This window comes from Ipomoea nil, unplaced genomic scaffold, assembly GCF_001879475.1.
Source record: "Ipomoea nil cultivar Tokyo-kokei standard unplaced genomic scaffold, Asagao_1.1 scaffold1619, whole genome shotgun sequence".
Classification (NCBI taxonomy): domain Eukaryota; kingdom Viridiplantae; phylum Streptophyta; class Magnoliopsida; order Solanales; family Convolvulaceae; genus Ipomoea; species Ipomoea nil.
This window is the reverse complement of record NW_017618047.1, coordinates 570,559-583,236: the sequence shown is the minus strand read 5'-3', so window position 1 is coordinate 583,236 and position 12,678 is coordinate 570,559. Positions and strand designations below refer to the sequence as shown.

General features: G+C 38.6%; 3 protein-coding genes across 3 annotated transcripts; 1 reads left to right on the top strand and 2 right to left on the bottom strand.

Annotated features, from left to right (window-relative positions):
- On the top strand, positions 1 to 3,949 carry LOC109191352 (sugar transporter ERD6-like 7). The gene is made up of 16 exons (XM_019341984.1): positions 1 to 339; positions 425 to 487; positions 1,099 to 1,188; positions 1,283 to 1,342; positions 1,433 to 1,498; positions 1,597 to 1,662; positions 1,805 to 1,880; positions 1,957 to 2,021; positions 2,109 to 2,282; positions 2,378 to 2,462; positions 2,664 to 2,707; positions 2,803 to 2,865; positions 2,948 to 3,007; positions 3,099 to 3,212; positions 3,292 to 3,406; positions 3,653 to 3,949. Exons 1-16 carry the CDS (start codon positions 178 to 180, stop codon positions 3,766 to 3,768), a joined length of 1,419 nt encoding a protein of 472 aa, XP_019197529.1. The 5' UTR covers positions 1 to 177; the 3' UTR covers positions 3,769 to 3,949.
- LOC109191350 (probable indole-3-acetic acid-amido synthetase GH3.6) lies at positions 3,874 to 6,256 on the bottom strand. Its single transcript, XM_019341982.1, has 3 exons — positions 5,828 to 6,256; positions 5,643 to 5,750; positions 3,874 to 5,350 (listed from the first exon to the last, which is right to left on the bottom strand). Exons 1-3 carry the CDS (start codon positions 6,130 to 6,132, stop codon positions 4,006 to 4,008), a joined length of 1,758 nt encoding a protein of 585 aa, XP_019197527.1. The 5' UTR covers positions 6,133 to 6,256; the 3' UTR covers positions 3,874 to 4,005.
- A 379-nt stretch (positions 6,257 to 6,635) lies between these two features.
- On the bottom strand, positions 6,636 to 9,038 carry LOC109191351. The gene is made up of 4 exons (XM_019341983.1): positions 8,003 to 9,038; positions 7,714 to 7,921; positions 7,225 to 7,354; positions 6,636 to 7,142 (listed from the first exon to the last, which is right to left on the bottom strand). The coding sequence occupies exons 1-4, from the start codon at positions 8,815 to 8,817 to the stop codon at positions 6,868 to 6,870; spliced, it is 1,428 nt and encodes a 475-aa protein (XP_019197528.1). The 5' UTR covers positions 8,818 to 9,038; the 3' UTR covers positions 6,636 to 6,867.
- Positions 9,039 to 12,678: the final 3,640 nt, after the last annotated feature.

Genomic DNA, 12,678 nt, shown 5'->3' with positions numbered 1-12,678 from the left:
TGGAGACTGGAGATTATTACTAATGAAATCTTGCCAGCAGATCATGTAATTATATTATATACATATATATATACACACACGACATCAAGGCAGAAGCCAGCTGCGGGAATATTTAGTACGTGTTAAAGTGTCTTTCTTGGTCTTCTGCGTACAATTAAGCTAATTATAACGAGAAAAATGGCGGCCGGACAAGACATAGAGAACGGAAAGAATGAAGGATCCACGGCGGGGATGGCGGCGCCGCTTATCGGAAAAGAAGATGACAGCAAGACCGATAGATGGATGGTTTACCTCAGCACATTTGTTGCTGTCTGCGGGTCGTGTGCATTTGGATCTTGTGTAAGTTTAGTTTCCATAGTTTTACATTTTCTTTCCCTGATAATAAAGACTGCATTTATAATCTCTGGGTGTTCTTGATTTTCAGGCCGGTTATTCATCCCCGACTCAGTCTGCAATCAGCCAAGATCTCAACTTCTCCATTGCAGAGGTCAGTGAAAACTTAACAACACTCAAACAATAGGCGTCAGTGGCCGTGCACTCTTGGGTCGGGAGTTCGAACCCTTTCTCGTATAAAAAATCAATCTGGTTAGCACTTTGCCCCTTAATTAGGCCAGGCCGGTGTGAACCGAGATTAATCTGGCTTAAAGGTGCCTAACCCTACAGTTAGGGTCTGCTCAGAACAACTCGTGCTCTGACAAAAGAAAACAATATCTGCTACCTTAAAAAGACTTAACGTCGAGTTAGTGAGATTGTTAATTTGATAATCACAGGGTTATAAGTTCGATTCTTGGTAGGGTGAGCTATTGAGCTTTTTGGTTTGAGCTAATTAGTTATGGACAACCTAGGCTGGTTTATGTTGTCATGGTCCTTTGCCAGTTAGGGTCCTGTACACTGGGGATTTTCCTTGTCACTGAAAAAAAGACAAATGTTAACTTGACCATGTGAATGTTGAACACAGATACATATATTACCATTTCAGCATTATCATAGTATTAAGGTTTATGATGAACATTATTGAATTGTCTGGTTCTTAAGTAGTAAGCAGAGATTTCATTCCTTAGAAGCAAAAAAAAATGCCAATTACATGTTTCTATGCAGTACTCGCTGTTCGGCTCCATACTAACATTTGGTGCAATGGCGGGAGCAATCACAAGTGGTCCTATAGCTGATTTCGTGGGTCGAAAAGGGGTAAATTCATTTCTCCAGTTAGTAAACGCCCTCATCATAATTTCTTTTATCGAATTCTGATCTGGGTAGTTTCGATCACACGAAAATCTGACAGGCAATGAGAATGTCTAGTGTTTTCTGTCTAGCAGGATGGCTTGCCATTTTTTTTGCTAAGGTTTGGCATTCAAATTCAAACTCACTAGATCGAATTTTCTGTTCACAGCAAGAAAACGCAGAAAACTGAACTATATTTACTCTTTTGAAGGGGGCTTTGGTGATGGATATTGGAAGACTGGCAACAGGATATGGAATGGGAGTCTTTTCTTATGTGGTATGGTCTCCATTACAACCAAAACCATTCAAAAACCAGCAACTCAATCCTAAGATTGATGTTTTGTTTTTTGTTTTCTTATGAAAAACATGAATCAGGTACCTGTCTTTATAGCTGAAATCGCGCCCAAAGAATTGCGAGGAGCTCTGACAACCTTAAACCAGGTGAGTGAAACAGACCTGGAAAGGACAAAAGACAACATTTTTAGCAGATTTTGACATTTCTTGTGACATTTTAAGGAAAAAGTTTCCATTTTTTTGGTGTTCTGTATCATGCCATGATGTTATGCTCATACTTACTCTACAGCTTATGATAGTCACTGGAGTGTCAGTGGCCTTCGTGATCGGAACAATGGTGACATGGAGGACTTTGGCACTAACAGGTAACAGAAAAGGAAACCGAAGGGAAATAGGTAAAAGAAGTAACGTTTCGAGGCTCACCTTTCTACTGTCTTTCAGGAATAGTTCCATGTGTTGTTCTTGTTTTGGGCCTCTGCATCATTCCCGAGTCTCCTAGATGGCTGGTGAGAAAGGCAGACACGATTTTTTTTCTCGAACGATGAAACTCGAGACCACATAGGACTTCACTCATATAATGTTAAAACATGCAGGCAAAGATTGGGCACGGGAAAGAGTTTGAAGTTGCACTGCAAAAGCTTCGTGGGAAAAATGCAGATATATCAGAAGAGGCAGCTGAAATCCAGGATTATGTAGAAATGCTTGAAAAGCTCCCAAAGGCGAAACTATTCGATTTGTTTCAGAAAAGATACTCGCGTTCTATCTTTGTAAAGAACTCTCTCTCTCTCTCTCTCTCTCGTCGTTGTTTTAATGTCATCATGGTTAATTGATTCTTCTTATAGTTTACTCGATTCGTTGCCAGATTGGGGTTGGACTGATGATATGCCAGCAACTTGGCGGAATTAATGGAATCTGTTTCTACACCAGCAGTATATTCGAGTCTGCAGGTCTGCAACTTCTTGTTCATGACCTCAACAAAACACTTTAGACCAAAATCTAACATACTGTTGTGTTTGTCTCATATATGGATTAAGAATATGAGTTTGTCTCATACAAGGAACCACGTAAATCTTGTCTTCTTTACTTTTCTGTCATTATTATTATTTACTGTTCTCGTTAATCTCAACACATACTTTGTTGATTTCCAGGATTTCCTTCGGATATCGGGACTATAATCTATGCAATTCTTCAGGTTTCAAATTTCACAATGGAAATGATATCTGAAACTTCAATGTCGATCTTTTCCCCCATCATATGGATTATTTTTGTGGTTTTCGTTTTCGACAGGTTATAGTGACAGCAGTAGGGGCAACCTTAATAGACAAAGCTGGAAGAAAACCTCTTTTAGTGGTACAGCTAAAGGACACCATTAACTATAATCTTCACAAAATTTAAGGCTAAACCTTCTTGGCGTTTTTTTTTATCTCTGCAGGTTTCTGCATCAGGACTTGCTCTCGGCTGTATATTAACAGGCGTCTCGTACTATCTTAAGGTTAATGTTAACCCAAGAACGCGCTTTTCTTACACTCATTTCTTAGCTTCTACAAAGACGATGATGAAAAAAAAATCGTTTTTTGGATCAGGGACTTAACATTGCAGGCAATGCAGCACCTGTACTTGCTGTAACAGGCATAATGGTGTATATAGGGTCATTTTCAGTAGGAATGGGAGCAGTTCCATGGGTTATTATGTCCGAGGTATATATGCATGTAAAACTGAGATTTACCTTACATTTACATGCCCGATGCGCCTCTAATCTGTCACGATTTTTCCCAGATTTTCCCTATAAATGTCAAAGGGGTTGCAGGAAGCTTTGCAACACTAGTGAACTGGTTTGGGGCATGGTTATGTTCCTACACTTTCAATTTCCTCATGGCCTGGAACTCATTCGGTAAGAAATGTCGATTTTCGTGTCCTCTATGAACCCTGTTGGGCGCCAAGGCCAGGTTGGCCGAGTTCAGTCCCTACTCGATTCGAGACGTAGCGTTGTGGTTTACAATGGAGGATGTGGTTAAATGATTAATGTCCACTACTTATCACCAATTGGTTTTAAGTAGGATATGGCAACCAGATAGCCAAAGAACTCTGTGGTTAAACGTGCTTGACTTACAGCCGTCCAATCTTTTAATGGTTGTAGGCACTTTCATTCTCTACGCAACGATCAACGTGCTTGCGATCTTGTTTGTGATCAAGGTAGTGCCTGAAACCAAAGGGAGAACTTTGGAACAAATACAGGCTACCATCAATGCATAATCTCGTACCAGAAGACACAAAAATTCGAGGCAAGATGGATGCTGTAGCAGGAGAAGTTTTTCGATATCGTTCTAGGCAGATCACAGGAAGTGTAAAATCATTTTATTTGTTGTATGTAACCATTTCTATTGTTGCTGATGAACGACAGCACGAGAAATAACAGAGAATCTGTTAAGTTTCATTTGAACAATCTGAGACAGACACAACATACATACTAGGTTTTAAACTCGAAAGAATTTAAGAATCTGCTGTTATTGTCAGGATAGCAGACATTTCCAAGAACTCCACCAATTTACAGTCTCTCAATATCTTTGGAGGTTTATATTGAGTGGCTGGCACCCCCTTCTCCACAGCCATTTCCAGCAAGCTATCGAAGCTCCCGGGCTGGACAATCGATACCAGTAAACTACTAACTTCGCCTCTCGCCTTCATCACCTTATAAATCCCTCCCAAGTCATCCTCGAGGCGACTGCAACACTTTCTGAGCTTCGTTCGAATCATTTCCACCTCCGATTGAGCACAACCATCTTTCAACTCCAAGAAGATCTTCAACCGGTTTGGCTCTGCTTCCAAATCAAAAAAACTCGTAAAATCTGTGACTTCTGCTGACAACATAACATCTCTCGCCACTACCCGAAAGCCTCCCATGGCAGACATGAGATCTCGTTCTGTGACTATATCCCCGGAAGTTTTGGGAGCTCTCATCACAAACTCGACCTGGGGAGACGAATTATAGTGGCCTACTACCTTCACAATATCGCCCAAACGGTATCTATAAAACCCCCTATAAGTTGTCACTATCAGTTCATAAAATTCCCCCACTCGAACACTCGAAAGGTCCAGTGTGCGACTCCCACTGCAACAACACCTGTCCATATCGAATGGCAGAAACTCGAAATAGGCTGCACTCGGGATCATGGTGTATCGGGTCAGCTCGGGAGGCTGCAACACATCGAAGTTCAAAGCAATACTACACTCCGATGAAAAGTAATCCCCTCCGAGAATTGGCACATCTCGAGCATAAAATCTTAGTTTTTCATAGTACTGAAACATGGTTCCTGTGGTTATACACCTGACATAGCCAACATTAGGCCACAGCTTCCTCACTATCCCCTCCCACGACTTCTCTCGAAGAATCGCCCGAAACTTGTTAGAAAGATCCGGTCTCGGTCCAGAGAGAATCTCTGAAACAGATTCCCTCATTACAGCATCAGTGATGATCTCTGCAGCAGGGAAGCCATTTTCAAGATCCTCACAGATTCTCTCCCATTTCGCCTCCAGAAGGCGAAAGGCTCTAGCTAAGCCAGAAGCGTAAGGCGCTCTAATGGAGTGAATCAGATCAGAGTTCCTGAGCCCACACAGAAGATGACAGTACATTTGCTGCTCAACATCTGTGCCTAAAATCACTTCTCGGGGACTAACGCAGGCCGATAGTAATCGTGACGAACTCGAGCCTTTGGGATCATTGTGCAGAGGAGATGAAGTTGCAGCCATGGCCTTGTATCCACCTTTAGTCTCTGCAACATTGCCAGCATAGAGAAACCACAGCGCTTTATTCGCGGATGGCCTCGGGGGAAACAACCTGCGGTGTTCGTTGCGTTTAAGGTTAAGCATAAAACTCATTGGTTGGAAGACATTTGTTGAGATTGTCTCATATATGGATTAAGAATATGAGTTTGTCTCATACTAAGATAGGAGTGAAACAGATGCCTATAAATATATTGGTTGTATCACCATTATCACCATCGCTATGTATTAATGAATTGTTTCACTCAGATGGACGTAGGCATATTACAGAACCACGTAAATATTGTCTTCTTTATCCTTCTGTCATTATTATTGTTTCTTGTTCTTGTTAAAGGAAGTGATAATACCTGCCTACATTTGCAAAGCTGCCTTGATGAGCCATGGCCGATATCTCTTTTGCAGGCTTTGAATCAAAATAGGGAATTAACTTTGGTTTCATTGAACTTGTCCCCGAGCTACAAAAATGGAAAATATTATTAAACCTCAAAACTACAGCTAAGCAATATGAGCTTAATTTATTACTCCGTATTACCTATAGAAAAAGCAGGTGAGAGGGTCAACGGAGAGGAGGGGGCGGCCGCCGTCATTTTCGTCGGCGAGGACGCCGTCGGCCATTTTATTGATGTAATCAGCGTAGTCTTCGTAGCGCGACAACGGCACAGCTGACCGGAAAGTATCGGCGTCGACCGGCTCATTGTAGCTGCCTAGATATCGCCGGAGATAACTTACGCCACCGTTGTGTTGGAGAATGTACCGGAGAGTCTCCGACTGGTGTCTGGCAGCGTCCCTGGTGGTGTCTTCCAGCTTCTTGATGATCTCGCCGCCGCCCGCCGTCATCTTCCGACGTCGGAATCACTCTGACTAAGAGAGAACGATCTGCTCCGATCAGATCCTCTTTCTATATTCTCGACTTTCCCGCTGTAGTGTTTTACAAGAAATAGTTGACCGTTGACCTTCTTGCAAGGTGCCGGATCTTAAATCTTAATGTCGGTAAAATCTATCTATAAAAATATATATGGATAAGTTGACATGACTAGGTGATTTTTTTATGATTTATCTATTAATTTAGTTTCGCAATTTAATACTAAATTATATTTTTATGTACACAAAAATTCAATAATATTTAATTTTAGTGAGAAGAATTGAACCGTTCACTTATTCCAGATACTAAATTTTAATTTAGACTTTTTATCTACTGCACTGAACCAATTTTATGATTCAGTCAATATGTATTAAAGTAATAAAGTGTGCTTATTTGTTTGAAAGATTGATTCGATTTGAAAAGGTAATAAATAAATAATTAGTTATAAATATACAATAACATAATTGTAAAATACATCGTACTACAATCTCACCATTTTAATAAAATTCAAAACTAAAAAGGCACAGTTATGGACTTGCGGGTTTAATTAGCTAGCTAAAGTAAATGGTCTTTGCTTTAAATCTTGGCCTTTCATCGGATAGCAGTAGAAAGCTAGACAACTCAGTTAGTTACAAGGTAAAGTTCGGGAATAACAATAACAAGGATAATAGAGGAAAACAATTGTTAAAGTACTTTAGCATATGTACGCATCATCTTTGTGTTTTTCGTATACCCATAGACAAATTTGAGTTTGTAATCTTCTTGACAATTCTCTTCTTTTGTTGTTTCTTTCTATCAATCCTTCGCCGATGATGACAACCACTGCCGCCTACAGCCTTAACCACATCGACTTTTACTATGTGGTGGTCCGAGGTTCCTTTTGACGACAAAACCGAGTATGATCCGGGCACAAATTTGTACACTGAATCTGGGGATGACACTATGTAATCAACCCGAGTTCCATACTTGCATGTTCCCTGCACACCTACATCAATAAATAAATGTTTCGTTTTTATTATCAGTTTAAATTTTTAGTTGAGACAGAATTTTGAAAGCGATTTTCTTACATTGTCCCTTGGCAATCATGACCACTGACTCGCATTCACCCCCAAAATCCTTGGCATCACAGTACTGCTTGCTCTTTAAGTACTTCATCACCTCAACCTTTGGTGTTGGCTTCCCCATCTCTTCATAGTACTGTCAAGAACTCAAAATAAAAAAACCCATTAATCAAATTGAAAAATGTGTTTTATAGACATCGTAATAATCTGTCACTACGAGATAAATCTGATTTTGTAACATTAATTGACAAAGGACCCAAGAGAATCCCGCTTAGTGACCCTTGACCCTAAGCGACAAGTGATCAGGTAAATAATCTTAAGTCACCCATAACTGATTGGCTCAAACAAAAAATGGTCATTAAGATCGAACTTGTAACTTCTGACCAACTTAGCAAGCAAAAAAAGGTCATTAAGATCGAACTTGTAACTTCTGACCAACTTAGCGGGATGTCTAGGACACAAGAAACTTGAACTACTAAAACTTTGAGGACTTGCCTTGACAATCTCTGCCCATCTCTGAGGGGAGTAATCTGCTTCGTCTAGGGAATTCAGTCCTCCTGCTAGGATATGGGGCGTGTCAGATGATTGAATAATGGCATTAATCTGCTTCATTCTCCAGTTTTCGTCAAGATGATCTAAGAGAGTGCAGAAGAAGTTGATTTCTCCTACTTCCGGGACATCAATGGTGGCCTTCATCACATTTCTGCAGTAATAATTTCCAATTACCCAGACCGTAATTATACACACAATAAAGATTGCATAATTCAATCAAGAATATAATTACCTGAAATCGGAATCGTCAAAGATTTTCTGGACTTTACAGCTCTTAATCGGCCATTTGGAGAGGATAGCGTTCCCGTACTCCGGCGCCCAGCTCTCTGCAAATGCGTATTTCATTCCCAGCCCGGCGGCCAAATCCGACAGCGGCTTCATCTCTCTCTCCTCCTCCGCCTTCACGTCTTGCAGCGCCAGAACATCCGCGTTCAGTTCCCGCAGAACCTCGACCACCGTCCTCGTACTTCTGTAACTCCGGCCGGCCGACGAGGAGGAGAAGTTCAGGCTGGATGATGATCTCAGAGGGGACTTTCCCCGGCCGTCCCCCTCGTCGTCAAGAAAGGTATTAGTGAACTGCAACTGCCCGCTTTTCTTCAGGGAAATCTCGTTGTCCGGCAGGTTTATCGACACCCGCAGTTTCGACTTGGGAAACCTCTGCTGCTCGGAGAGATTAGCGTTTGGGTGGAGGGGAGACTGTTTAAGGATGCTTTTGGGACGATGATCCATGGATTTAGCTCTGACGTGGATATGATTATCCTGTCTGAAATCCTCGTCGCCCAAGTCGAAGCTGGCGGATTTCGTCGCCTTGGGGACCGCCGGCGCCATGGAAAAAAGGCCGGCGTTGAACGTCGCCACGCGAATGGGCTTTCCCAGTTCCCCGCCGCCGCCACTCGGATGAATGGACGCTTCGTTTGTGCTAACGTAAGCCTTTGGAGGATTCGTTTTCCCGACAACCTCGGAGTCCTCGGGCTTGGAACGACGGCTGAGACGCCACCGGAAACCTCGGTACAGGCGGCTCAGCTTCCCGGTGAGGATTCTGAACATTTTGGGGCCGGGAAATGAGGAAATCAACTTTTAGCTTGCCAATTCAAGAAAGTTGCGGCCTTTTGTTCATCTTGAGAGAGATGACATGAGAATTTTAAGGTTTTTAGAGGTTTTTTAGGCGCAGTGTTGTGTTGTCACGCTCAGACACTGCAACTTACTTTCTGTACTTGTTTGTCAGCTTGAATGAAAAGGATTAGCCAATGATGAATCAAACCGGCAAAACAGGATTTATTTACTGAAGAAAAAGGATGTTTCCGGAAATAGAATCGGTAAGTAAACTATTAATACAATTATATATTTAAAGATAATGTGGATGTTTAGTAAATAGTTTAATCGATAGTTATTAATTGATTGGGTTACTGAGTTTGACTAGCTGATATCATTAACTGATTATAGAAAAGATGTTTGGTAAATTAGTGCGAAAATACACAATTTATGTGTTTCGATTTTATGGATGTCAATAAAATTTTAGGTCATTATTATTTTAGTGGTTGCATCTCTTATGAATCTTAATACTTTAGCATTATAAAAAATTCTCTTATTAATTATCTCAAATTATTGAGTTGAATTACTTTTAAATTCGGCTAATCTTTTAAAACCAAATTATCAAATTCCTATACTATACTCTCTTTTTTCATTATTAAAGTTTTATTACATAATCAAATATATAGAATGTGCTAAGCAAATTTATCTAATTCACATTCTTATATAGTGACTACAATTTCTTTAACCGTCTAAACTTAAAAAATAAAATAAAATAAATAAATCAGAAACTCAATCAACTCATCATGAAACTGTGCCATGCATCTCTGTAAAGACTTGTAACAGCTAAGCTAATGGCTGTGGATATTTAGTCCCTGTGCAATAAACTAATAATTAACACACACACACACACACACACATATATATATATATATATATATATATATATATATATATATAAGTATAGTGTTTCTCGTGCGGTCGTGCGATCACTCATCATTAGGTACACATAAATACAGCGTTAGGTGTGGTGCAATGCGGTGCACATTTTCGGTGTGGGATTATGATACATTTTCAAACATGTATTTTTATATATCTAATGATAAATTCGTTCCGAAAACCTGTATGTGTTTGAATTAGTATATATATATATATATATATATATATATATATATATATATATGGCACCACGTACACGTACACGTACAGCAGGCGGCATGCAGCAGGCGGAGCATGGAGGCCGGCTTATTGGATGGCGGCGATCGAGGCCGGCGGGTTTTGAGGTGTTATAGATAGCTTAAATATAATAATTAAAAAGAAATTAAATTAAAGGGGACATTCAACCACTCCATGATCTCAGTCTCCACAGTCCATGCAAACTAACCCAAGCAATCACAAACAGCGAAGACGAATCTTGTTGGGAACGCCACGTCACCTGAATCACGCCGAACATAACTCCCATGTTTATAAATTAAACAACCTTAAATTTCATTTCATTTCATTTCTTCAAACCCACACCTAAGCTACTCGAATAATTAACTCGATAACCATAAATTTTAAGTTCATCAATCATCAGCACCTCATAAAAGATGTGTATTGAATTTTTTTAATTTGAATCGATCAGCTATGGACAACCTAAATAAGTTAAAGTCCTTTAATTTATTAACTAAAATTACAAAATACTTTACTCCAAACATAGCGATTATGACCGATCTTTCACAATTTCACGTAAATCAAAAGAGGTTAAATTTCATGTGTTAAATATATATCTTTATAAATGTAATGCGGTGTTCTCTTGTTAGCGACTTAGCGTGCAAACTTTGTCACTTAATATACATATAAAATAATCTTGACATAGACTTATCTTGTTAATATACATAATATGGATACATTAATTAGCATGTATACTTCATTACTTTGTACCCACTAATTAAAAGAAAATACAATACGCGTTGTATTAATTGAGTTTCGTGTATGGGTATATGTTATGCTATATTTGTCTTATAATTATCAAGTGAGAAAATTAAAGCGGCGTTTTGTGTCTAAGTACGAAACGGAACAAAAAATACAACTCAACTTTGTGTTACTTCAATTTTTTAGACTAACGTCACGATCTAGGTGAACTATGTCCCGAACACGACTATTTTATTTCTTCCTCTGGTGAATTGGGCTTCTATTCACACAATCTGATTTATTGTCTTGAGTCGTTGGACCGGACCATTATATAATAACCGGTTACTTATATAAATTATGTATACTATTTATACGCATCTTAACCAATAGCATATTTAGTGATTATGGAAACTAAAATACAATAAGAATAATAAAACCAAAAATAATCAGAAGATTCATGTGTTCCAAGTTCCAAATAATACAAAAGTGTGAAGTCCAACAGCCTATAAACGCAGCTAGGGTATACACATGATACAGTTGAACAGTCAATTTTTGTAGCCAATTTTGTATTACGGTCCAATTTGACAGGAAGGGCTGGCGAAAATGGCGTTGAGTCAAATACCATTCCAAATATGAAATATTACAAGTGGGGTAATGTTTATTAGTTTATTTACTTATTTCTCTTTTGGGTGTGGAGATTTGTATAAGACTAATTATAAAAGGTTGAATTCAAATATAATTTTTTTTGTTCGTTGGAGGCCACTCTAATGCACCCATTAGCCTTATATTATAAACTTAGTTAATATTATATAAATTAGTAAAATATTTCTTGTTTCAGCATATATTATATATTATATTATATTATATTATTTCCTTTTGTTTGACTTTGTAAGTCACCATACATAAATAAAGTAAATTAAAGCCACATATATGATACATTTAGCATTATATTTAATGACCAAATTATATATATATATATATATATATATATATATATATATATATATATATATATATATATATGGGTATATCCAGGTTTTCACCGTCGAACAAGTGACTAATTAATTTCCTTGCTGAATTGTAGGCACCTCTTTTGGTCACTCGTTGAATTGTATGCACCTCTTTTGGTCCCTAGCTGAATTGTAGGCACCTCTTTTGTGTGAGACAGCTAGCCTGGAAATTTAAGGCAGTTCTATTCTAAAAGCCGTACCATTGACCTTTGGTTAAGGATGGATGAATCCCTTCCATTCAACCACAACCTCCAGAGAATATATATATATATATATTCTGTCTAATCAAACTGATATGCGATCCTATACATTAATGGCCATGAAACACAGAATTGAAACAGGATGAGCCCATATGAGCTTAGCCTGTTTCAGAATGAAGGTGTAAACTAAAACAGCCAGCCAAGAACACAGGACCACCTTAATTCAATTCCTAAAATATTAACATTATTCGCATCCATTGCCACAACACATTTACCTACTCCAATGTTTAATTGGTTGCTGCATGGATGCATGCATGCAGCATTTCAAGAATCTTGCTTGTTACTCAGAATAAACAGATATATTATTAGATAAAATAATAAATTTAATATATTTCTTCACTAATTTGTTGTTTTTCAAGATAAACAAATGGCTAATGTAACTACAAGGTTAAGAAATTGACTCTTTATTTATGCTATTCAATCTAGCAGCTTGGTATAATTAATAAACAAACTGTTAATATGATATTCAATTCAGCAATTCGGAACAGTTAATAAATTACAACTTATAGGTGTTGTTAATGTAACTATAAGGTTGGAGAATATGCTCTTGTATGCCTAACACGGGTTGGAGATAAACCAAATAATAATGATTGTTGTGGGGCATTATATTAAGACAGATTGGGTAAGCTCAAATCATAACAGGGATACTATTATCCCTATCCGTACATAAGTATATAATTGAAAATTGGAGATGGGGCAAAGCCTATATTAATAAC

Excerpts from the sequence above, each read along its gene's own strand:
- LOC109191352 (XM_019341984.1), top strand. The coding sequence starts at position 178 with ATGGCGGCCGGACAAGACATAGAGAACGGAAAGAATGAAGGATCCACG. Across the intron at positions 340-424 it reads CGTGTGCATTTGGATCTTGT|GCCGGTTATTCATCCCCGAC; the intron begins GTAAGTTTAGTT and ends CTTGATTTTCAG. Across the intron at positions 2,708-2,802 it reads TAATCTATGCAATTCTTCAG|GTTATAGTGACAGCAGTAGG; the intron begins GTTTCAAATTTC and ends CGTTTTCGACAG.
- LOC109191350 (XM_019341982.1), bottom strand. The coding sequence starts at position 6,132 with ATGACGGCGGGCGGCGGCGAGATCATCAAGAAGCTGGAAGACACCACC. Across the intron at positions 5,751-5,827 it reads CTCACCTGCTTTTTCTATAG|CTCGGGGACAAGTTCAATGA; the intron begins GTAATACGGAGT and ends CCATTTTTGTAG. Across the intron at positions 5,351-5,642 it reads AGCTTTGCAAATGTAGGCAG|GTTGTTTCCCCCGAGGCCAT; the intron begins GTATTATCACTT and ends CGAACACCGCAG.
- LOC109191351 (XM_019341983.1), bottom strand. The coding sequence starts at position 8,817 with ATGTTCAGAATCCTCACCGGGAAGCTGAGCCGCCTGTACCGAGGTTTC. Across the intron at positions 7,922-8,002 it reads TTTGACGATTCCGATTTCAG|AAATGTGATGAAGGCCACCA; the intron begins GTAATTATATTC and ends TTATTACTGCAG. Across the intron at positions 7,143-7,224 it reads CATGATTGCCAAGGGACAAT|GTGTGCAGGGAACATGCAAG; the intron begins GTAAGAAAATCG and ends TTATTGATGTAG.